The sequence below is a fragment of the Nycticebus coucang genome, chromosome 11 (assembly GCF_027406575.1).
Source record: "Nycticebus coucang isolate mNycCou1 chromosome 11, mNycCou1.pri, whole genome shotgun sequence".
Lineage (NCBI taxonomy): Eukaryota > Metazoa > Chordata > Mammalia > Primates > Lorisidae > Nycticebus > Nycticebus coucang.
The window spans coordinates 8,540,302-8,564,106 of NC_069790.1; the positions used below are offsets into that span (position 1 = coordinate 8,540,302).

The following is a 23,805-nucleotide window of genomic DNA, read 5'->3' on the forward strand; positions in this document are numbered from 1 at the left end:
GAAGGTGGCCAGTTCAAACCTGGCCCTGGCCAAACTGCAACAAAAAAATAGCTGGGTGTTGTGGTGGGCGGCTGTAGTCCCAGCTACTTGGGAAGCTGAGGCAAGAGAATTGCCTAAGCCCAAGAACTGGAGGATGCTGTGAACTGTGACGCCATGGCACTCTACCGAGGGTGAGAAAGTAAGACTCTGTCTCTAAAAAAAAAAAAAGTAGCTTGCCCTGCAAGTTTGACTGCATGGGCCAGTGAGAGGCTCAGAATGCAGAGGGATCTCTGCTCCTGCCCAGCAGGTTGGGGGAGGTGTGAAGGGTACTCAGTGGGAACCTTGCAGTGTCCCTACCAAGCATGTGCCCCAGGGGAGAGGCAGTTTGGGAGAAATCAGGTATCAGGGAAGGTCAGTGCTGAGTGCCAGTGCCCAGCAGCTGTGACAGGGAGGGCAGCTGGAGAAGCAGACAGGCCCCATCACAGAGAGTAGACAGGAGCCTTGGGTCTTGGTGGGCAGGGCCTTGGCCAGGCTCCCTGGGAGCTCCTATGGAGGGAGGGAGGGAGGGAGAGGAGTAATAGGGAGGTCCCCTGGGGTAGCACTTGCCTTCAGCCCTGCCAGTGTCCTGAAGGGGGAGGGAGTGGGTAGGCTGCAGGACCTGAGCCCCAGAGCAGCCAGGCCTGGGGCCTCGGGAGAGATTAGCTCCCTGTTGGACTTGATCTCTAGCAATCTGGGTGTGATAGATTATGCTGTGCTGGGGACACAGAGTGTCTGCGTACTTTCCAAAGCTCCGTGTGTGGTTGTTTGTGTATTGTGTGTTATAACTGGGCAGTCCTCAGCTGTACACTCCACACTACGAGCATGGGGAGCTCTGAGCTTGGGAAAAGATTCAAGTGCACAGCCTGGGGCTTGCTTGGATGGAGGACTGGCCACAGCACCAACTGTAGACAATCCCTGGGGACCCCATGCAGGATGCCAGCATCAGCAAGATGCATGGCTCCTGCCAGTGCCTCTACTTGTCAGGGGCTAGCTCTGGAAGGTCCTGGTCAGCTCAGGGTCACCCTTTCTCTGAGGGGCTTCCCCTTACTGCCCTCTTCTGGCAGCTGGGTGGGGTCCTAGGACCTGGGCCTTATGGAGGGATTTCCTGGTGTGCATCAGAGATCTGGATAAAGGAGGTCTAGGAACCAGCAAGCCAAGGCCAAAGGCGCTGGCCAAGTGTCCACAATAGACTCCTGCTCTCTATTTGCTGCCTTGAGCAAAATGAGGCTTTTTATCAACCACCAGTGGATGTCCCTGGAGATGGCTGAGGGGATGGGGTATTTGTATACTGGGAGAGCGCTGAGAAGAGTCCTGTCCAGGGGTGAGGACCGGCCATGGCCCCTCTTTCACTTTAGGACTATGGGTGTGGACAGGCCATGTATACGTGAGAGCACATTTAACATCTGAGTCAGCCCACTGCACTGCAGACAGCTCTGTGCATTTCCAATTTGGAGAACAGTTTTAGACTTGAGAAACACAGTCTATACTGGGAAACTTTTAACTATTTTCTCTTACATAAAAGTTCTGGAATTTCAGAGGTGATGGATCATTTCTGCTTGCACCTAAAGCCCTTTTCCCACAAAGCATGTGAATTTGGATGTCCCACGCTGTCACCTTGACAGGTGCTCTGCAGACGTTGAGAGACCGGGGACACAGATGAGGAGTTGCCTTGCGGGAGTGGATTTCAGACCACTCTACTGCCAGGGTTGGTGGAGGCAGCAGCTGTCAACCTGCAGGCCCACAGCGCCATTTCCATAACAGATGTCTTCTCGCGGCTTCTTTTCTATCCTGAAATGAAGGTCTTATAAATGATATAAGCCCTTAAACACATGTAAAAAAATAAATCTAATGCCCTAACACGCATGTTAAAGGAGAAATAAAAAGAAAGTAATTCATAATAAAGCAGGTTGCATTTCAAGATGACAACTTTTGGTCTGGCCTGTCGTAGAAAAAAAAAAAACTGGAGTTTTAAAAAAATTATTTTATTTATTTTTTTTATCATGGTAAAATACACATAATATAAAATTTAGCATTTTAACCATTTTTTAGCCTGTAGTTTAGTGGCATTAAGTACATTCAGACCATTGCACAGCCATCACCACTATCTAGTTCCAGAAGTTCTGCAGCGCCCCACATGGAAACCTCGTGCTATAGGTGGTCATTTCTCATCTGCACCTGATCCCCACCCCACCTTCCCTGCAATTTGTCTGTTCTTGACATTTCATGTAAATGCCATCCTGCCATATGGGCCTTTTATGGCTGGCTTATTTGACTCATCATGATGTTTTCCAAGTGTATCCATGTGACAGCCTGTGTCTGAACTTCCTTACTGTTGATGGCTGAATAATATCATGGTTAATTTATCTGTCCATCTCCCCATGGAGAGATGGACTGCTCCAGCTTTTGATTTTTGTGAATGGTGATACTGTGACAAAGATGAACACCTGTTTTCGGTTCTTTGCGTGTATGCCTGGGGGTGGGGCTGCCAAGTCACATGGCATCTGACTGTTGAGGAACTGCCCTGCAGGTGTTTGAAAGTCACTTGGGACACCGCCTGGTCTCCAGTGAAGACAGCTTGTCTCCAGAGCTCTGTCTCAGGTGTGGTGGAAACAGATTGGACTCTTTGACCCCTAACAGCCTCATGTCCTGGAACAAAGGCTGCCCTTGCTCAGGGAAAACTGCAAATGTATCCAGTCCTGGGTAGATGGCAGTAAAATTCTCTCTGTCAGGATGGAGAAGTTATGACACCTCCCCAGTCTTGGGGACAGAAAGCAGCATGGCTTTATTTCCGACTATGCCCCATGTCAACTGCATCACCATGGTTTGGTGTGGGTCTCAGGTGGGACCTCAGCTGAGGATGAGCTCTGTGTGTGTCTATAGCTGCTCCTGCAGGGACAGGGTTGGAATCACGCCCAGCTCCCATGATGCCTGCTGGAAGTCACACGCTTTGTCACTCCTCACATGAGCCAGCGGAACCTGTGGCAACACCTGCACTCAGCACAGGCCCCTGGGGCCCTGGAGGTGGCCAGGCCCATGTCCATCCTGGGGTCCACATCGAGATAAACACTGTAGTTGCTAAAAGATGGTGTGTCTGGGCAAGAGGCCAGTGAGATTATGTGATGGAGGGAGTACTACAAACTGAAAAAAAATTTAAGTAAATAGCAAGGAATTGCAGCCACGTCCTGAAACCCTCTTGGTGAGGTCTTCAGGGTGGGGATAGTATGTGACGCTAGCAGGGATTGTGCCCTCCTGTGGCTTACAGCATTTTACACCAGCATTTTAAGTTACAGTTGATTTGTAAAGCATGAGGGAATTGCTGACCTTTCTTGTACTGGAAGGATGTTAGAATAGGTGGTGTTCTAATATTTCATGAGTTGCCATCTGTTCTTTGTATTTTCTAAATTAATTAATTTATTGTATATACAGGGTGATTATAGTTGTAACTTTACATTGCACGTGAACTTTATATCCACCTTGTGTTTAAAGCATTCAACATGATGCTTTGTTAAACATGTACACAGTGAAGTGATCACTGTCTAGTACACTACCCACTTGGGGGGTGTGTGTGGTGTTAAGATCACCTAAAGTCTGCTCTTTTAATATCGTATACAGAAAATGTGAAAAGAGAAAGATTCCATCTATTCTTTAGAGAAGAAGTTTGACATTGTGGCTGCACAATGGTGTCACCTGCGCAGCTAGTGTTACTGGTGTCCCCTGCTTCTATCTCCAGAGGGTGGCAGGTTGAATTGGTGTGGTCCTGGTCTAGATGTCAGAATTATATTAAACACTTGCCTGGTAACTGGAATGTGAATTCAGGGTTGAGAGCTGCCTTGGTTTCTCAGCTTAGCTGCATGGTGGAAACACTGGGGAGTTTTAAACAGTGTTCCTATCTGGGTCTGTCCCTGGAGGTTCTGAGTTCACAGAGGGTAAGGGGTGAGACAACAGCGTCAGTCCTAATAATGGCTAGGGAGCTTTGAGAACCACTGTGACATACTTGTGGTTCCCAATTTGGGCGTGCGTCACAGTGCCCCAGAGGGCTGGCTCATGGTGCTCTTGTGACTGTGCTGTAGTATTTAGAGGACAGCCAGCAATCATGCATCAGTTAGCAGAGGTAGACAACCCCATGGGCTGCCTTCCCCTGGGGGCAGTGGCTTTATTTCACTGGCACACAGTGGGTGAGCTTGGACTGCCTGAGCGGGGAGCATAGTGCCTGCCCCTGGGCTCCTCCATTTTGCTTCCCTTCCCGCCTCCCGCCTCCCATCAGTATCTTGGGCCTCGGAGCTACTGTGTAAAAATCAGAATCACCCATAGCATAAGTCAGGGGGAACACAGTCCTTCTGGGTTATCACTGGAGTCTGTCACTTCACTTCCTGATGAATTTAAATCAGTGGTTCTCAACCTTCCTAATGCCGCTGCCCTTTAATACAGTTCCTGTGCGTCACGACCCACAGGTTAAGAAACTGGTTTAAATAATTGGGAATTCGATGCCTTGGATCAAGGTGCAGAGTCACTAAGGAGCTTCGTGGGTGTTGGTGTGTGTGTGTTTTTTTTTTTAACATAATTTTCTGGCTGAGTGATCTGAGAGGGTCCCCTCTTGCATTTGTGTCTGCTCAGGGGTGAATTGATGATAGCACAGCTGACCCCCTGGCTCCCCAACAGTCTTGGCCTGACTGCCTGGTTCTCCAGGTCTCTGAGGACAGTACATCCCTTCCAAGGGGCCCCTCTATCCCCAGTCAAGGCCAGGCTCTCCTGCTGTCCCCTCAGAGCACCAGCAGGTCATGACCCTCACCCACTGTGTCCTGGTGGCCTTGGGGAAGGTCCCCCATAGACTAGCTGTGCCTGAGGCCAAGGCTGACTTTTGTCCTGTTTCCACTTTGTCCCCAGCTCCAAAACTCCTGGGGCTACTTCCCTGCCTGGGGCCTGAATGACTGAAATTCCTCCTGCCTTCCAGGCTCACCATTCTTCTGTGTCCCTGGTGATTCCCAGTACCCGCGGGGCTCGGCCTGGTCTTCGCTGATGGCCCAGTCTGCACAGCCTGCTGGCCCCACAATGCTTGGCAGGGCTCCTTACTCCTTTCTTTGCCCTTGACCAGAGCAGACCCAGGAATGACAGTGGACCTGCTGAATGAGGAAGTGTGCTCATTAGTGGGAGTGGTGGTGGGACACGTATTCCGTTTTACAGGTTGAGGTCAGGTGTAGGAGGAGAGGTGGTAGGTGTGGGAGTGAGGCTAGGGATAGACGAGATGGTCTGCTGCAGGGGCAGGTGACCTCATTGAACCTTAGTGTGTGTAAGCAGTAATTGTTGGACCCAAAGGACTGAATTATTCCCTCTGGGAATGTTCAGGAATTGAGCCTCAGTGTGGACAAAGACATGTAAAAGTCACTTGTATCCTCATTGAGATAGCAGGACTATTCGCAAGGTTCCTATCTCTGGGCTCTGAGCTTCCAGGGAGCTGGATTTTTTTTTCCAAATACTTTTCTTTATTTTCCTAATTTTCTTCAATGTCATACATTAGTTTTAAAAACAGAAAGAATATAGTACTAAAAAACTATTAACAAATCACTTTGGCAGAGAGATTTGGGATATGGAGAGCGTGTGTTTTACTAACCACTGTGATCTCTTTTTATGTACAACTTAGAAGTCAGTGCCTTCCAGGGCCAGGGACCTAACAGGTGTCACAGGCCCACCTGTGCACCCCTCCCCTCACTGGCGTAACAAGGATACACTAAGTCCTCAGGAAGGCTCAGCGGGATGTTCATTGGAGCTGAATGAGACCTGATTCTTGTCCCCACCTGGCAGGGACAGGTGGCTGCTCCTTCATCTGCCCTCAGAAAGGAATCAGAGAGCTCTCTGAAGCGGCAGTGTGGAGATAAGGTGCTCGCTGTTTGCACAGATCTTCTCTGGAGAGGTGAGCACAGATCTGGTGGGCAGGGTGCCGGAGATAGTAAATGGACCTCCTGAGGAAGTGTCCCATTCAGCCAGCCTCTTTGATGGCCACTCCAACATCAGAATGTGAGGTGGAAGTTCTTTGATGGCTCCTACCTGTGTCCCTTCTGGAGCATCTGGAAAGGGTGGCTTTAGTGTGAGACATCCCAGCCCAAGCTGAAACAGCAGTGCCTGATATGAGACAACCATACCCCTGCCCATGGGAGGGTCCCCCCTTCTGCCAGGATAGCATGTAAGGTCCTGGCATCAGTGTGCACACTTGTGACCCTACTCAGGCTCACTTGCGGACCCTGTACCCAAGCCTGCTGGGGGCCTTCAACTCAGGGAGCTTCAGAGAAGAGACAGCTTCTAGGGACAAGGAGGCCCTTCCCAGACCCTATAAATGTGCTAGGAACCAGCACCTCCACTTTGGAGGGCCCCCTCCGTCTTGCGGGAGAGGCCAGGATGGGTACAGTGCCTAGGGATACCCAGTGCCTGGCAGTAGGAAGGGCTCGTTCTGCAGAGATGTGAGGTTCCCCAAGTCAGGGCTGTGAGGCGGGCCTGTGGGGGAGCCCCTCTGCAGTATCTAGGTCACGGGTCTGGACCCCTTGACCATCATAGACTGCAGACGTGGGCAGTGTGGGCCTGTCAGAGAGGGAGGGGTGCGTGTGCAGCCGTGTATAAGACTGTGTGTGAGAGCTGTGAGGAAACTGTTTATGAGAGACTGTGCGCAAGTGAAGCGTGTGTGTTGTGGGTGTGAGGAAGTGTGACACTGAGAGCGTGACTGAGTGTGAATCTGTGAGTGGTGCGTGTGTAAGTATACAAGGTAACTGAGTGTGCGGGTGTGTTTATGGGTGACTTGTGAGTGGGTGTGAATACATGTGAGTGTGCACAAGTGTGGAAGAGTGTGACTGGGAGTATTCATGAGTGTTGAGAAGGTGTGTGAGAGGCTGTGTGAAAGTGAGCATGTGTGTGTGAGTGTGCAGGAGCCCGTGTGAGGTGTGAGTGTGTTATGCATGTCTGTGGGGGAGGCCAGGCATGTGAGAGAGACCCCAAGAGGGCACAGGTGCAGGGCATTCCCCCAGCCTCCCAGGGAATGGTCCCTCTCCTCCCTGGAATCACACAAACTGTTGCTGCCCCTGCCCTCAGGCCCGCCCAGCCGCCACCCAACAGATGGGGACTATGTGTGGGTCACACCGAGGCAGCCTAGTGGGCGTCCTAGCGCCCTAGAGCCCAGGATTGCATTCTGGTCTGCACTGAGCTTTCCTGTGGTATTGAACTTGCAAGGTGTCTCACCGCTGTTGGTCTTTATTGAATGATTTGGGGGTGCAGAGACCCTTGCTGTGTGATGCCTTTTGTGGTCACCTCTGGGAGGCCTAAGTCCTGTTCTCTGTAATTAACGTAACTTAATATCTCTCCTTCTGGTATGGGAAATCACCTTCCATGTGACAGTCTATGTGGCCCTCAGACATGTGAGACTTACCAGAGAGAAGGAAAAGCTTGCAGATCAAACACATGAGTTGGTGGAGATAAGCGTAGGAACCAATATGAATGCAAACATAGAGACGGGTCTGGGGAGTCTGTGGGAGCCCAGAGAACCGCATATAAAGGAAGCTTGTTCTTCTCAAAGCACACGTGCTCTTGTTTTTCTAGTTTTATAAAGTAATGTATTGAAAACATTGAAAGATAGAGACATTTATTAAAAAATACAAACAGTTCCTAGAATTCCACAACCCAGAGAGAACCTGTTATGAATATTTTGGTGCGTTTTCTTTGTTTTCTGAAATCAAAATGAAATCATACATTTGCAGTTTTGCACGCTCTCTTTAACACGTAACATTTTAGCGTATGTCAAAACTTGCTTAATGACTGAATGAGTAGTCCATTTTGGACTGCTGCCAGCTTTGACCTTGACCACGTGCTGGGTGCTCACCAGCACCAGCTCTGGCTGCATTATCAGTTGAATCCTCCAAACCAGCCTTCGATGTGTCATCCTCATCTCATCCCCAGGATGGCTCTGGGGACTTGTCACTGGGCTCAGGGAGGCAGGAGGCAGAATCTGCCCCTGGTGGTGGTCCCGGGCTGGCCTTTGACAAGCCCTGTCAAGGACAACCTCCACTAGCCTGAGTTCTGCCTCGGCAACGCTCTCTTCTCTGACCACCCCAGCCTGCGATTCTCAGGCAGGAAGGACTTGAAAACTCCATCCTTCCTTCTTTTCTCCAGACTGCTCTGTGCTCAGACCCTCTGGAAGTACACCACCTCCAGGGGCTCAGCCTGACTCCACGTTTTAGGCGAATTTCCTCAGACTGTGAGGAATAAATTGTTAAATCTCAGATTCACATGAGAGACAGAATTTGTGAAGCCTTTGTTGGCTGCCCATTGGGACATGTCCAGAAGAAGAATCCCTCTTATTCAGGGCATGGTGAGCGGCCTCAGATACCACTGTCTCCTTTGACATCTGTGTTAACTATTAAGTACCAACAGCCACCTCAGGCCGTGTGAATGGACCCCCTCCCAGGGCCCTTGGGCCCCCATCCACTCGGAGTAGGCTTTTTGGGGTAGGGATGGATGGAAGGGAAGGGGAGGTACCAGTGGCTGAGGAAAGGTGAACACAGTTGTGGGGTTTAGAGCTGGATGCGTGTGGTGATGAATCTTTGCTCTTTGCCGACCTGCTGGGCATGAGACTCCCATTTTCCCCATCTGCAGAATGACGTGGGGACTGCCTGGTAGAGGGATTATGGGTTTTTCTCTCCTAACCACCTCCTGGCCAGGGGTATGTGTGTCCTGGCACATCATGGTGTTGGGTTGTATCTTAAACCCTGTTTGATTTCATCTCGTTTTTCCTGATGTTTCAAACTTCTCATTTCCAGAGCGTATAATCTGAAAGGCAGGAAGGAGCTCTGTCCACCCCAGGGAGGCCAGTGGCTTGATAGACCCTGTGTTTTTTTCTTTGCACGTGTAAGCAGGACCCTGCAGGGTAAAGCGTCCCTTTCTGTGTAGACCCAGGCCTGGCCACTGGGCTGTGGGTGGTGCTTGGCAGGCTCCTCGGCGCCCCCATTCTTTTTGCATTTGCAGAGCCCCTCTGTGGCCTTAGACCCTCCATTGATGCCTCTTGGTGTGGAACCAGTCTCGTTCCTGGTGGTCACAGTGGCAGGGTACTAAGAAGGGTCGCTCCATCCAGAGGGAGAAGCACTCAGCTCTGCTTGACCAGATACAGCGTCACACAGGTCATAGTGCAGGCAAGAACATTTTCCAGGAGACTTCCTTAAAGAAATCGCTAGTTTTCGTGGGAGTCTGTAAGAGACAAAATTGAGATGTAATTGCAAATCCGTGTATTTAGCAGGGAACTTTCTGGGCCCAGCTCTCGACTGACAGTGTGTGTCAGTACCTCAGGCCCCCTCTGGTGGGTGTAGAGCCCAGGGTGCCGGGTGGCTGCCAGAGTCTGATGCGCAGACCCCATTTCCTAGCTGCTCTGCAGCACAAATGCTAAAGTTTAGGAAAAGTCTGAGCCTCTCGCTCTGCTCCGAGACTCATGTCTCAGTTCTGCAGCTTCCCTTGTGCGTCCTTTTCCCATCTAGATGTACATACTTTATGTGGACTCGCCTTTGGGTCCATCCTACATGGCTCTGCTGGTTTTAAACTAACACTAATGGGGCCTCAGTTTCTGAATCAAGTTGGTTTCCGTTGTCCAGCCTATGGCCCACGTGGGCTGAGGTCAGGGCACATTAATGTTTGACTCCAGGTTGCCTTCCCCAGGTCAAAAGGAACGCCTGATTACAGCTTCCACAGTTTTATTATTGTCATTATTTGAGTTGACATAATAATTGTACTTGTTTATGGGGTACAGTGTGACATTGCCGCACATGTACAAATATGCACTATGTGTGCAGCTCACAGCACGGCAATCAGACATCCATTGGCACTGTGAACTGTCACGATAGCAACATGTGATTCCTGACAAAACAGCGCACGTGATCTTACATGTTGAATGGAAGTAATATTCCTTCCCCTTCCTGAATCACATCTGCACAAGGGACCTCTGAATTTCTAGGCTGTGAGTGGACTGTAGGTGTCAGTAAGGGGCAGGTGAGCCCCAGCGCAGGCTGCGGATAGGTCCTCTGGGATGGGATTATTTCCCTTAAGGCCTGTAGTGTGGCTCCCTTTTCCAGGGGGGGATCAGGCTCTCAGTCACTTGGCTGTGCTCACAGCACTTCATTCCCTCAGTAACACATGTGGCTGTCGCCTGCCGCCTGGGCTGCTCTGAGGACCACATCCCACGCCTGAGCTGGGTACCAGGCTGTGCAGGGGCCAGCCTGACTTTGCGAGCTCACGCCTCCCACTCTGGCCTCTCGACACGTGTTCATGGAATGGCTGTAAGTGTGTGTCAGGAGGAAGACCCTGGCCCTTGCTGGGCGAGGTCCCCATCCTGTCCACCCCGTGGAGGCTGATGAACGTGAGGACAGGGGGCCACACGCGCTACATTCTGGGGCTGCTGAGGGAGTAGGCCTCCCAGACACACACCATTTCACTTAATTTCGTCCTCACCCCTGTTTGGGGGGGGGGGAGGAAACCAAGCATTGCTCTTACACTCCCCATAAAGAAACAGGGGTGGAGGATGCCCCACAGCTGGTCAGGGATGCACAAGGGACCCCACCTCTGGAGCCTTGATCCGTGCACACTTCTCCCCTTCCCCCGCTCTGAGGAGCAAGATTCTGGAAATGGTGGGGAGGAGGAGGTGGAACGAGGCTTTCAGGGACCTGGGTTTGGACCTCGCCTACTAGGTGACAGCTGTGTGACTCTGACCAAGTGTCTGAGCTATAGCCAGGCTGGAACAGGTATTGAGGTTCCCAGCCTGGCTACAGCTCAGGAGCCAGCTCTCCCAAAGCCATGTCGGGGTGGTGTCTAGAACCTGGGAAGGTCGGTCAGTGAAGTCCAAACTATGGTCAGACTTAGGAGACTCGTGTCCTCCCCCTCAACCTCCCAGGCAGACAGAAAAGTTGATATCCTGTCTCTTTCTCTGGTACCTTCCCTCTGTCACACCAACTGCTCATTCTCCTGAGCTGCTTATGTCTGTGGATGTGGGGAGAGAGGGAGTGGACAGTGGACAGCGGCTTTACCACAGCGCTCAGCACCACAGCACATGTGGCTGCATGACACGGTTCCCTTTGGGGGAGGCCATCGGCTAACTTGGAACAAAGTCATGCTGAGGGGAGCCCTGGGTCTGCCACACACACTGCCTTTCAAGGGAGTATCAGTGTGAATCTCACGCTTACAAGGGTTATGTATTTGCTGTTCAAAGGGTCGGGAAATCATTGTTGGGTCTGAATTTTCAGACTACGTCACCAGTGAAAACGTTACCTGAATAGCCTGCAGCAGGCTTTTCTAAATGCTCAATCCTGAGAATCAGTTAGGGCTGGGTATCATGGCTGACACCTGGAATCCCAGAACTTTGGAAGGCCAAGGTGGGAGGGTAGCTTGATACATGGGCAACATAGAGAGCCCTCATCTTTACCAAAAATACGAAAAAATGAGGCAGGCATTACAGTGCATGCTTGTAGTCACAGCTACTGGGGAGGCTGAGGCAGGAGGATCCCTTGAAGCCAGGAGTTGAAGATTATAGTGAGCTATGATTGCATCCCTGCTCTCCACCCTGGGTGACAGAGTAAGAGCTTGTCTCTAATAAAGAAGGAAGGAAGGAGGGACGGGCAGGCAGGGGAGAGGAGGGGGAAGGAAATAACTCGGAAGACATTTAAAAAAATTATAAATCGTAGGGTGGCACCTGTGGCTCAAGGCCGTAGGGCGCTGGCCCCATATGCCGGAGGTGGTGGGCTCAAACCCAGCCCCGGCCAGAAACTGCAAAAAAATATATATATATAGATTACAATCCCTGACCTCCCATTTCCCTCTCCCCCACTGAACATAATGGGAATCAAATTTGTTCGAGAGGGGACCCTGGGACTCTGTTTTAGAAATAAGTACCTTTGTCACAATCTCCGGCAGGGTACATTTGGGATGGTGAATGCTTTATTATTGAAATATCATCTTTTTTCCCCTCCACAAGTTCTGCTTGCTGAGATTCAGGCTATCTTAGCAGGGCCACGTTCTGCCTGGAATCACTGCAGATGTGTGGTCATCAGGTGCTGGGTCCTGACCACGGCCACCAGGGGCTGGTGCACATGCCCTGGGGCTTCCCCCGAGTGTGGTGACCACCAGACCCACCCAGCTCTGTCTTCTTCTCAGTGTTGCGGGGTGAGTGCTCATGCTCGGTCGGGCTTGTCTCCCAGGAGCCGCCTGTTCTAGGGTCTCCCTGGCCCACAGGAGCTGCCAGTTAATGAGGATGCCACCTTGCTCACCCCTGAGATTGAGAAGGCCCCTGAGCTTCGGGCCTCTCTGCAGCAGCCACGGCTCAGCCTGGAGCAGCTGGACCCACAGAGGAATATAGAGGGCTCATGGGAAGTCTGGATTCAGCACTTACTTAAGGGTCACCTCACTCTGCTGTCTCTCTCCTAACAGGCTCCTTGGCTAATGAGCAACTGGGTGGAAGACTGAGGAAGCTGAGCCTTGGGCAGTATGACAACGATGCTGGCAGGCAGCTGTCCTTCCCCAAATGTGGATGGGGAAAGGCCAGTGTGGACCAAGCCCCGGCGCCTTTCTCCTCTCCAGCTGATGTCAAAGAGGTACGAACCGTGGCCCTGTCCCAGTCTTTGGGCTCTTTCCCACTCACTTATCTTCCTGGGACTCTGGGGAAATGGGTGATGGCTCAGCCTGGTCTCTGAATACAGCCTGTGACCCTCTAGCACCTGCCTCCTTCCCCGTCTCACAAACACTGCTCCTCTGAGGCAGGCAGATGGTGTGGTTGGGAGAGCCTCTGTGTTCCCATCTGCGGAATGGACGCGAGATGTGTGGCATGCAGGTGGACCATGAGGGTTCAAGGTGGGATCCTACAGGCTTGGTCTTAGTGGACTCTGGAGCAGTAGCCAACAGCACACACAGATGTCCTCACAGCATCACACAGGCCCAAACCCTCCTTCCTCCCTGTATGGGAGGTGACCCAAAGGTGAGGGCCACAGATAAAAGCTTCTCTTTGCTCTTTCCAGAGACATAGTTAAGGTTAATCACAGTGGAAATGTGGCAGGTTAATGTGCCCACAGTGATTAACCCTTTTAAATTTGGGTTTAAAATTTAACCACTCTCTCCCAACCACACTGTTCTTCTCAAGTTGGAACCTACAGAACATTTGAGAAAAGGAAGTTGTTCATAGTCTGGACTCACAGATAAAACCATTGTTAATATTTGGAATGCTTCCACCTGACCAATTTTCTACTGTTTGTTTAATTTACTGTGTATCTTTATGGTGTGATGCTCATTTCCATGTGTTATTACAAACTCTCTGTCAACTTCATTTATTGGCTGTGTAATATTAAGTTTTTTTTTTGAGACAGAGTCTCTCTCTGTCACCCTGGGTAGAGTGTCATGGCATCATCATAGCTCACAGCAACATCAGTCTCTTGGGCTCAGCAGCCTTAGTCTCCCAAGTAGCTGGGACTACAGGTGCCCGCCACCACTCCCAGCTAGTTTTTCTATTTTTGGTAGAGATAGAGTCTTCCCTCTTGCTCAGACTGGTCTTAAACTTCTAGGCTCAATCAATCTACCCTCCTCAGCTTCCCAGAGTGGTAGGATTATAGTTGTGAGCCACCACACCCAGCCTGTAATAATATATTTTTAAAAAGGATGAGTAAGCGAGGCTTCCCTCTTCCTTTGCCGTGGACCGTGAGAGCATCCCCAGTTTTCTGCAGCTGGGGGAGGCCAGCTGGTTCTGTGCTGTGGATCCAGACCTCTTCATCCCACTCTCAGATGGGGCTGGGCTCTCAGGGCCACCCTGTGGGGGTCACAGCTGTTTGGAAGGGACCTTCACTTGACCTTCTGTGCTTGTATTCTCTTCCCGGTGCCAACTTCAGACAATGACGGCTGCATATCCCCCAGACCTCGATGTGATCGATGGCAGAACTTTAAATAGCAAGGAGTCCATGTGTTCCATGCCTGCGTTTCCTGTGTCTCCAGAAACACCATATGGTAAGAAAGAAGTAAAACCATCTGTGTGCCTCTTGATGCCACAGGGGGACAGTGACAACAGCCCCTCCTTGTACTTTCTCTTCCAGTGAAAACGCCGCCGCGTTATCCTCCATTCAGCCCACCCGAGCCCCAAGTGAGCAGCCCAGCCAGTCTGCACAAGGGAGGCCTTGGTAAGAAACCTACCTGTACATTATACGGCGAGGCAGTGCGGGGGCTGCATCACCTGGTGGCCAGTTTTACAAAGGTGTCCTCTTATGCAGAAGTATTTCCATTCATGTCACATCTCACAAGCCTGGGGTGTGGATCGATCTTGCTGGGAAGGTGGAGGGATGCTACCGTAAACCCATGGGTGGTGGCAAGTGGAGGGATGCTACCGTAAACCCATGGGTGGTGGCACCCTGGGACTGAGGCAGTGCCTGGCGTCCTGGGAGCACACCTGCTCAGCACCTGCAGGGGTGACCAAGATGCTCACTCAGGAGACTGGCACTGGTGCCTGTTGGCCTCCTAGTGTTTTCAAGCTCCTTGTGACATTGCCGGTCAGTGGGGTGCTGGGGGGAGGAAACTAGGGTGCCTGCCCTTCCCTTTACTGAGAAAGCGGGTCCCAGGAGAGACCATGTTCTCCGCACTCCTTGGGCTGTCTGGGCATCCCTGGCTCTGTGGCCCCCGTTGCCTCTCAGTCACATCTTGTGGCTCCTGCTGTCCACCAGTGCCTGGTCCCTTCCCTGATCTCCCCAGTGGAGCGGAGTCCCCTGAGTCCTCTGCTCAGCTGGCCCTGGGGAGAGAGTGTTAATGGTAGGTGTCCAGGTGACTTACTCAGCCCTTCTTCCAGGTTGGCACTGTCTACTTGCTTGAGACAAGGACAGGCCAAGCTTGGGCAGATGGAGAAAGAATGTAACCCAAAACCCACACGCATTTTAAATTTGCTGCTGCTTTTCTGCCCCATTGAGGGACCCTGTTAATGCTTATTAGGCACATTTCTTGAGAAAGGGAGAGTCCACGAAATTACATGTAAGTCCTGCCCCTTACCCAGCAGTAGTGGAGATCGTGACTGCGAGCTTCATTTTTCCTCTTTCTCTAGTGCAAACCAAGTTTGTGGGGCATGGAATAGAAGGGCCATCTTTCTTCTAAAGTTTCCTTTATGGTTTCAGTCCTGAAACTTGTAAATGCCTCTCTTCATACATAGAATATAGCAATTGAACTGCCCATGTTTCTCAGCAAGAGGGACTAAAATTTAAAATGAGAAAAAGATGTATGCAGTGTTGGGCGGTGCCTGTGGCTCAGCGGAGTAGGGCGCCGGCCCCATATGCCGGAGGTGGCGGGTTCAAACCCAGCCCCAGCCAAAAACTGCAAAAAAAAAATGTATGCAGTGTTGCTGCATTGCTGTTTATACATTGTGTGTTTATACATCAGGTGAGACCCGGTGCCTGCGCCAGCATACGCTAGTGTGACAGACTCATACACACAGAGCCCTGCATATGTTCTATATGTTTATCATTTCTGTTTTTTTTTTATTGTTGGGGATTCATTGAGGGTACAATAAGCCAGTTTACACTGATTGCAATTGTTAGGTAAAGTCCCTCTGTTTATCATTTCAATGAAGCAGGCAGAGGGGTGCCTTTTTGCCCCTTGCAGCCCCCTTTTGCTGATGGAGTTACAGATTTGGACTAGAACTGACTGCGTTCATGGGGTGGAAAACTCAACTTCATTAGGGTGTTAGTTCTCAAACTGATAGACATTTTTACCACATTTTCTTTTATTTTTTTAATTTTTTTTATTAATATTAAATCATAGCTGTGTATATTAATGCGATCGTGGGGCACCATAAACTGGTTTTATAGACCGTTTGACACATTTTCATCACACTGGTTAACATAGCCTTCCTGGCATTTTCTTAGTTATTGTGTTAAGGCAATTATATTCTACATTTACTAAGATTCACATGTACCCTTGTAAGATGCACTGCAGGTGTAATCCCACCAATCACCCTCCCTCCGCCCATCCTCCCCCCTCCCTCCCCTCCCTCTCTTCCTTCCCCGTATTCTTAGGTTATAACTAGGTTATAGCTTTCATATGAAAGCCATAAATTAGTTTCATAGTAAGGCTGAGTACATTGGATACTTTTTCTTCCATTCTTGAGATACTTTACTAAGAAGAATATGTTCCAGCTCCATCCATGTAAACATGAAAGAGGTAAAGTCTCTATCTTTCTCTAAGCCTGCATAATATTCCACGGTGTACATATTTTCACAGCAACATCGCAGTAAGTTTTTTTTGTTAGTATAGATAAGGTAATTATAAAACTTATATAGAAAAGCAAAGGATTGGAACCACCAAAACAATTTTAAAGAAGAATAATGTTGGAGGAGTAAGTTTACCTAATTGCAAGACTTGTTAGGTAGCTACAGCCATCAAGACCGTATGATGGTGGTGAAGGGGCAGACGCAGATCGGTAAAACAGAGCAGGGAACCCAGAAACAGACTTACACAAACCTGCCAACTGGTATTTTTGACAAAGGCACAAAATCAATTCACTAGAGCAAAAGCAGCCTTTTGACAAATGGTGCTGGAGCGATTGGGCGCCCATAGGCAGAAAAATGAACTGTGGCCACAGTCCACACCTGATATAAAAATTAACTGAAAATGGAGATGGACTTAAATGTAAAACATAAAACTTTAAAAGAGAGAGAGAGAGAAAATCTTTGGGATCCAGGGCTAGGCAAGGAGTTCTTAGATTAGCACTGCAAGCATGAGTCATAAAAGGAAAAAAACAGTAAATTAGACTTTAAAAAAGTTAAACTTTTTTAAAAAGTAGACTTTTTTAAAGTAAAAATTTTTTTGCTAGGGAAGGAATCTGTGAAGTGCACAAAAAGACAAATTGCAGTGTAGGAGAAAATATTTGCATGCCACTTGCAAAAAAAAAAAATGTGGTATCATCTAGAGTAAAGAACTAATACTTAGCAGTAAAGAAACCAATAGTCCACTTAGAAAATTAGCCAAAGACAGGAGGAGACTTGTTTGCTGAAGAGGACATACAGACGGTAAACAAACACATGAAGGGGTGCTCGGCGTTATTTGCCGTTGGAGAAACCTGATTTAAAGCCACAGTGCTGTGTCACTACATACCTATCAGAATGGCTAAAATGAAAAATCATGACAACACCAAATGCTGATGAGGATGTGGAAAAACTGGCCCCCTCACACTTTGCTGGTGGGGCTGTTCAAATGGTACAGCCACTCTAAAAACACTTTCGCACTTTCTTAGGAAAAATTCCCGGTAAACAGAAAAACTAAAGTTGCATCTACTGTGTCCACATTCCTGGGCATTCCCAGAGAAATAGACGACTGTTCACCCAAAACCTATAGACAATGTTTATAGCAGCTTTATTTTTAATAGCTCGAAATCTGGAAACAACCTAAATGTCCTTCGACAAGTGATTGGTTTAACAATTTATAGAACATCAATGCCATGGAACACCACTCAGCAATAAAAAGGAGTGAACTGCTGATGTGACAACCTGGATGGATCTCTAGAGAATTAATCTGAGAAATGTCAATCCCTAAAGCTCATGTCGTGTGTGATTCCATGTATATCATGTTTTTTTACATGACAAAATTACAGATTTAGCAAACAGATTAGTGTTTGCTAATGGTTAGGGGGGCAGGGATAAGAGGGGAATGGGGCAGCCAAAAGAGATGCAAGAGAGATCTTCAGGGGCTAAAATGTTCCGCGTTCCAGTACGTCAGCAGCAATATTCAGGTGTAGTTAGTAAGATGCCGCTATTGGAGGACACTGGGTAATAAGTTCAGGGTATCCCTGTGTAATTTCTTAGAACTACACATCAATCTGCAACCATCTTAAAATTTAACATTTTAGTGGCAGGTTATGACTGGGGAAATGGTTTGGGTGTTGTTGGAGCAGCATTGGCTGTGACTGCAGGATAGCTGAAGCTGAGTGACATCCACATGGAAGTCTAGTGGAGGATTCTTCCTATTTTTGTGTTTGTTTGGAATTTTCTGTAATTAAAAAGTTAAAATATAAAACAAAGAACTGCTTGGTGTTGGATGAACCTTGCTGTCATCCACATCTGTTTTAAGAAACTCTCCCACCCCAGAGTCCTCTGTGAGGCTGGGATCCAGAGATCCCACAAAAGGAAGAAGACCTCAGGGGAGGATTGTGTGCTGTGTTGGTGAGTCTGAGTTGTTTACCTGCAAAGATCAGAGAAGGTTGAAGAATGAGTAGGGTAATTAGTCATTAACTAGGCAAATGGATGGGGTGTTTGAGATGATAGCAGCAGGGGCAAAGGTCCTCTGGCACGGGCAGCCCAGGACAGACTGGAGACCAGTGGTCTGCAGAGCATAACGCTGGCGAGGCAGGGCCAGAAGGTGCTGGTGTGACATCCATTAAGCAAGGCCAGGTCATCGCCAAGCCTTGAGATGGGGAGGTGACTGCTCAGATTTGCATTGTCCCACAGAACAACAGTGGGGGAAGCAGCTCAGACCGAAATGACTTCAGAAAAGATAGGAGGAAACAGGGACATTTGTACAAGATTCAGGAGGTGTAGACAGCGGGCCTTAATATGCTGGGTTTGGGGTTGGTGGCTTTTTCTGATTTTGTTGCTATCAAGCAGGGGTTCTCAAACTACGGCCCGCGGGCCACATGAGGTGGTGTGATTGTATTTGTTCCCGTTTTGTTTTTTTACTTCAAAATAAGGTATGTGCAGTGTGTATAGGAATTTGTTCATAGTTTTGGTTTTTTTTAAACTATAGTCCGGCCCTCCAACGGTCTGAGGGACAGTGAACTGGCCCCCCTGTTTAAAAAGTTTGAGGACACCTGATCTAAAAGTATGTTCTGGCTTCTTGGTAGTTGGTATGCAGTTACTGTCTACCTAAAATTTCTCCATACGTCTTATTACATAAAACGTAACTTGATACCTATTTAGTCAGCATAAGCCTCGATGTGTCAGGTTATTTCCCAGGTAAGCAGCAGGACAGGTGTCAAAGGGAAACACAGACAGCTGTTAGTTAAAGGTGAGAGGCTGGATTTTAACCGTTGCAACAGGGGTAAGAGCTGAGCTCAGCTCCAGATGCAGCAATGACAGCTGGGATGTAAAGCCAAAAAGTGAGTGAGAGGGTCAGCGTGGAGGGAAAACGACACGAGATGTGAAGGAAGGGGGAGCCTTACTAAATTGGACTAGCAGGATTCCTGCTAAAGGCAGGCCGCGGGTCTAGACAGTACAGGTGAGGGATGAGGAGCTCGACCAGGGGTGAAGTCTAGGGGAATTCTTGCTAGAACAGGGACAGACATGGATGGCCAGGGTCGAGGGTCTGAGTGTAGCCTTGCCTCCCTTCAGATCTCACGTTTTCTCTGTGTGTCCTGTCAGGTCCCGTGTGCTCTCCACTGTGTCCTGTGGGCACTTAGTTTAGCCATCGTGTCTGGGGAGCCTGTGGGCCCTGCCTCTGCCCCAGGCATCCTGTTCCTACCCTTCCCAGAGACAAGCAACTCTGCCGTGAACAATTAACAGGGCATTCAAAGAGCAAACCAGAGCATTCTCGGGATTTATTAATAGATGGGTGAATTAAAGGAACCTTTTCTGGGCAATGTGACGAACAGGAGCCAAGAGGGATGAAGGCCCAGGATGGGCCTGGCGGAGCCTGCCGGCGCCCGACTGCAGGGGTGTCAGGATACTCAGGAGCCAGTTGAGAGGCTGGGATCAGCCACGGTGGAGGGTTTATACCACAGGACTTAGCAGATGCTACGAATCCTCCCCCTCCCCTGGCCCTGAGCTCTCCTTCCTAAGCAGTGGAAATTGCACTGCCTTCTCTCTCTGCCTGGTGTTACCTGAGGAGCCACGAAGAACAGCCTAGAGGGACCACACAGATCTTATTGGGCTTTTGCGTTCAAATATTTTGGAAGATTTCTAGCATCCAGCACCTAGATTCTGGTCCCAGTGCCAGGCTCATGCAGGCTCTGTTATAACAACATCCTGATGTTGGGACCTGCTTGTCAGAAGTACCTCTCAGCGGACAGGGAGACCTGGGTGGATTTGGCAGAGTGGGGCGGGCACTCCTCTCCTGACAGGCATCTCTCTCCGGCTGAATGCTGAGACACGTGCATCTGGGCGAGCTCAGACTGGCCTTGGGACCTCTTGGGGCCCTGGTTTCATGCCCTTCACAACAGTTGTGATTCCTGCTGCATGTGGACCGCGTGAAGATTGACCTGGAATGGATAGCTTGGGTCCCTGGCCCAGGCCCTGCGGGGCTCAGCTAATAGTGGACGCCAGCACTGTAGGGGCCGTCAGCAGCAAGATGAAGGGCCACCTCACAGGATGGGGAGACCCGCGATGACTGGACTCCAGGCAGCAACGGGAGCGTGAGTGGGGGCAGAGGGGTGGCTGGGCTCCAGCCGGGTGCAGGCCCTTGTGCCCAGCATGCTCGCCTTTTAAATCGCAGCACCCACTCCAGCAGAGGGATGGGTATTTAAATAGTTGCTCACATAATTGGTATCTAAATATGAATTCAAATGCTGTTTAATTCTCCTGGGGGCATGTTGTCATTTGACAGAGGTCTCAGTAACATGAAGGACTGGGACAGGTATGCAGGTGGCAGTGCAGCTCTGGGCAGTGGGTGGACAGCCAGGGCGGGGTGTCTGCCACGTATCGAGGGTCCCCCGAGGGCCTCTTTCCTGCCTGATGTAGTGAGTGCCTCCAGCCTTGGGGGACAGGGCCAGCCAGGTCTCACCCATCTGGGACCCTCTAGCGAGAGGCTGTCTTGTTGAGTGTCTCACCCCCATGGCCAGGTCACACCCCAGGAAACACACGTGTTGGAGGACAGTATCCTCAGATGTCTCAGGCCAGAGGGCAGTCGCAAGAAGAAATGCTTTTCTTAAAAATGGAAATATCTGTAAAAATTCAATTAAAAGGGGGCATTTAATCTTAGTCCCCCTACAGGCAAAATAGAGAAAATTATGAAGTATAAGATGTAAATTATCCTTTTGTTTCTTATCTGCTACTTAACCAGGAAGATATTTTCAATATAAATGAACAAAAATCATGAGAAACGTTTCATTTAAAAAGCCGCATGCTTCTGAGCTATCTCAGCTGCCAAACTATTCCATAGGTTTTCTTTTTTTTTTAAGTTAAGGTAAAAGTTTACGTAACATTCAATTAGCTATTTTAAGGTGAACCATTCAGTGGCCTCGAGTCCGTTTACAGTGTCCTAAGACTGTCACCTCTGTGTGGTTCTAGAACATTCCTGTCACGTCACGGTTTTACAAGTGGTATTTAGAAAGCATGTTGATACTTCTGGCTTCAGTGAACATGATTAATAGTTAATGTTAGTTTACTTCAAAAGGATGCCTTTATGTATTTTGCATTCATTTGTCTGAGATCGAGCAGGGCCTTGTCGCTTTGGGGGCCTGGACTGCCAATGCGCCGTCTCTCCTGTGCCTTTGACGAAGGCTTTGTAAGGGCTTGGGAGAAGGTGCACATCTGAGCGCCTGTGCAGGAGCGTGACAAGCAGGGAGAATGCATGAGGTCTGCATCATGGGCTCAGGAAGGCACATGGGTTTGGTTGGTGCTGTGTGGATCTTGGATTTGGCAGGTTTCCGAGGGCCATGATGTTTGCCAGAGGGAGGAAGAAAAGGGATATTGAGGCCAGAGACAGAGAGTGAGAAGACGGGCGAGGAAGACAAACGGAAGGAGACAGATTATTTTGAGACAATGCTTTAGTTTTATTTAGTATAAAGGTTGTCGCCCTCGAAAGCCTGACAAATTATAAAACACTTCTACCAGTCTTCCCCTTCCTGCCTTCCTGTACCCAACTCCCTTTCCTTTTGAATTTTTATGAACTTTTAACGAGACTCTTTATAATAGGGACAAAAGCATGTACTGAATGTGGACATGTGTGACATTTACAGAGGCCCTTGTTTACTTTGAATTTTCTAGAACCTAAGAAGCACATGCATTTATATGTGTATCTCCACACGCGTGTCTGTCCAGGTCACGTGCACGTGTGCGTGTGGAGGAGCAGGCATGTCTGGATACGTGCCTGTCGTATATTTCACATTCCATTTTGTGCTAAAGAATGCGTACTGCTGCATGGACCCCGAATATCTGGTGCGGATTAGCAAGGCTACAGCACCCCCATTCACAGCATGAGGATAGAAAAGCTGACCGCTTCTAAATATATTTAAAAGTAAACACCGTGATGGGTTCGTGAAGGTCAGCGTGAAGCGCTGGCCTGTGAATGAGCACTCAGGAGTCTGTTGAGATGAGAACGTGAATTTACTGGAGGGGCATGAAGCTCAAAACAGAAGGTGCTGGCGTTCTGTTCTGACACCCCATCTGCAGGACAGGCCGCTGGTGCCTTCTCCACCACGCTGAACGCTCCCCTTTTTATGCTTGCTCTGGGTTTAAAGGAATCTTTGTTTGGCTAAATGTATTTATCAGCTCATTCCATTACCCCCGCCAACTGCTCTTGAACCTCAGCTTATAAAAGTTATTCTGAAGTGCTGCCAGCAGGATTTTTACTTTTATCATGACTCTACACCCTGCATAATGGCCCTGGGGCTTGGTGACAGATGGGGCTCAGCCCTGCCACTCTTAGCTCTGTGATCTTGCACAGGCTGCCTAGCCTCTTAAATTGTCTTCTCAATTTAAGCCAAATAAGAATGTGTGGGCTGTGCATGATATTGAGGGGCGGTCTCTTAAAAGAAGGTAGATTTGGGCTTATGTATATGATGGTGTCACAAAGATTTGTCTTGAAATTTACTTTTTAAATTTGAAATGTACTTCTTCCTTGAAGCATTCCCAGAGTCCCTTCATCTATTAAAATTGTACTCTATCCTGGGATTGGAGAAACAGGTCCGTCCTGGCCCTGGAGCCACTCTGGGGCTTGTGTCTGGCATGGAATCCAGAATCCCCGGCTCAGGCCTGAGCTTGTCTCCTCACTGCTCTGAACAGAAAAGGGCAGTGCAACTCAGGTGGGATGCCTCTTGTAATTGGGAATGGCTTGGAAGAAAATGCTTGGGAAACCCGAGCATCTAGAACTTTCCAGGGTGTGTCCTTATTGGAGTAATTCACCCAGTGTGAATTGGGAGGCCTCCTCTCAGAGTCTGCTGATAGACGGCAGCCTGCCCTGTGGTGGCGTGTGCTCTGCGGTGGCGTCTGGCCAATATCAGGTGTCAAGGGTAAAATGCCTAGAGTTTTCTTTGGGGCACCTGTTGCCACTGCCCCCATCAAGCGAGCATTCCAAGTCAGAATGCTCGCAGTGGGCGGACGCACTCTTGCGAGGATTGGGGATTGTGAAACTTGAAAGTGTGAATGTCTTGAGTCACCGAGAAAACTGAAGGTTAAACATGCCACCTGCATCTCACCATTTGTCACTGGCCAAGCCTGTACCAGTGAGAGCCTCTGGTGGTGTTGGCCGCAGACCTGGTGCCCCCAGATTCAAGCACCTCTTCCGCAGAGAGAGGCCTTGGCCATATCTGCCCGGGCGTTTCTTTAAATCCCATCACCTTTTAGTGCACGTACACGTATCCCGAACATGTCACCCCACTCACCAGTGTGACCTGTGCGCGGGTATTCTTGGTTGTGCCTGGGTAGGCATCCATCCCTTTTGGAGCAATTCTTCTCTGACACATGTAGAGAAAGATCAAATGAACAAATTTACAAAAAACACCTGAGTGCCAGGCAAATGAGAACTCCACTATGTGGAAAAAAGTAAAATTTTTCTAATATTGCAGGGCCAACCAACTCCTCGCGGGCACCATGGGGTCCCTACAGGTCGCAG

General features: G+C 49.4%; 1 protein-coding gene across 5 annotated transcripts in view; it reads left to right on the plus strand.

Moving 5' to 3' along the window:
* Positions 1-23,805, plus strand: part of TNS3 (tensin 3) — a 296,848-nt gene that overhangs the window by 217,735 nt on the left and 55,308 nt on the right. For all 5 annotated transcript variants that reach the window (XM_053608816.1, XM_053608817.1, XM_053608818.1 and 2 more), the window contains 3 exons: positions 12,457-12,620; positions 13,902-14,016; positions 14,103-14,186. In XM_053608816.1, coding sequence (XP_053464791.1) covers positions 12,457-12,620; positions 13,902-14,016; positions 14,103-14,186 — 363 coding nt within the window. The remainder of the gene's footprint in view (positions 1-12,456; positions 12,621-13,901; positions 14,017-14,102; positions 14,187-23,805) is intronic.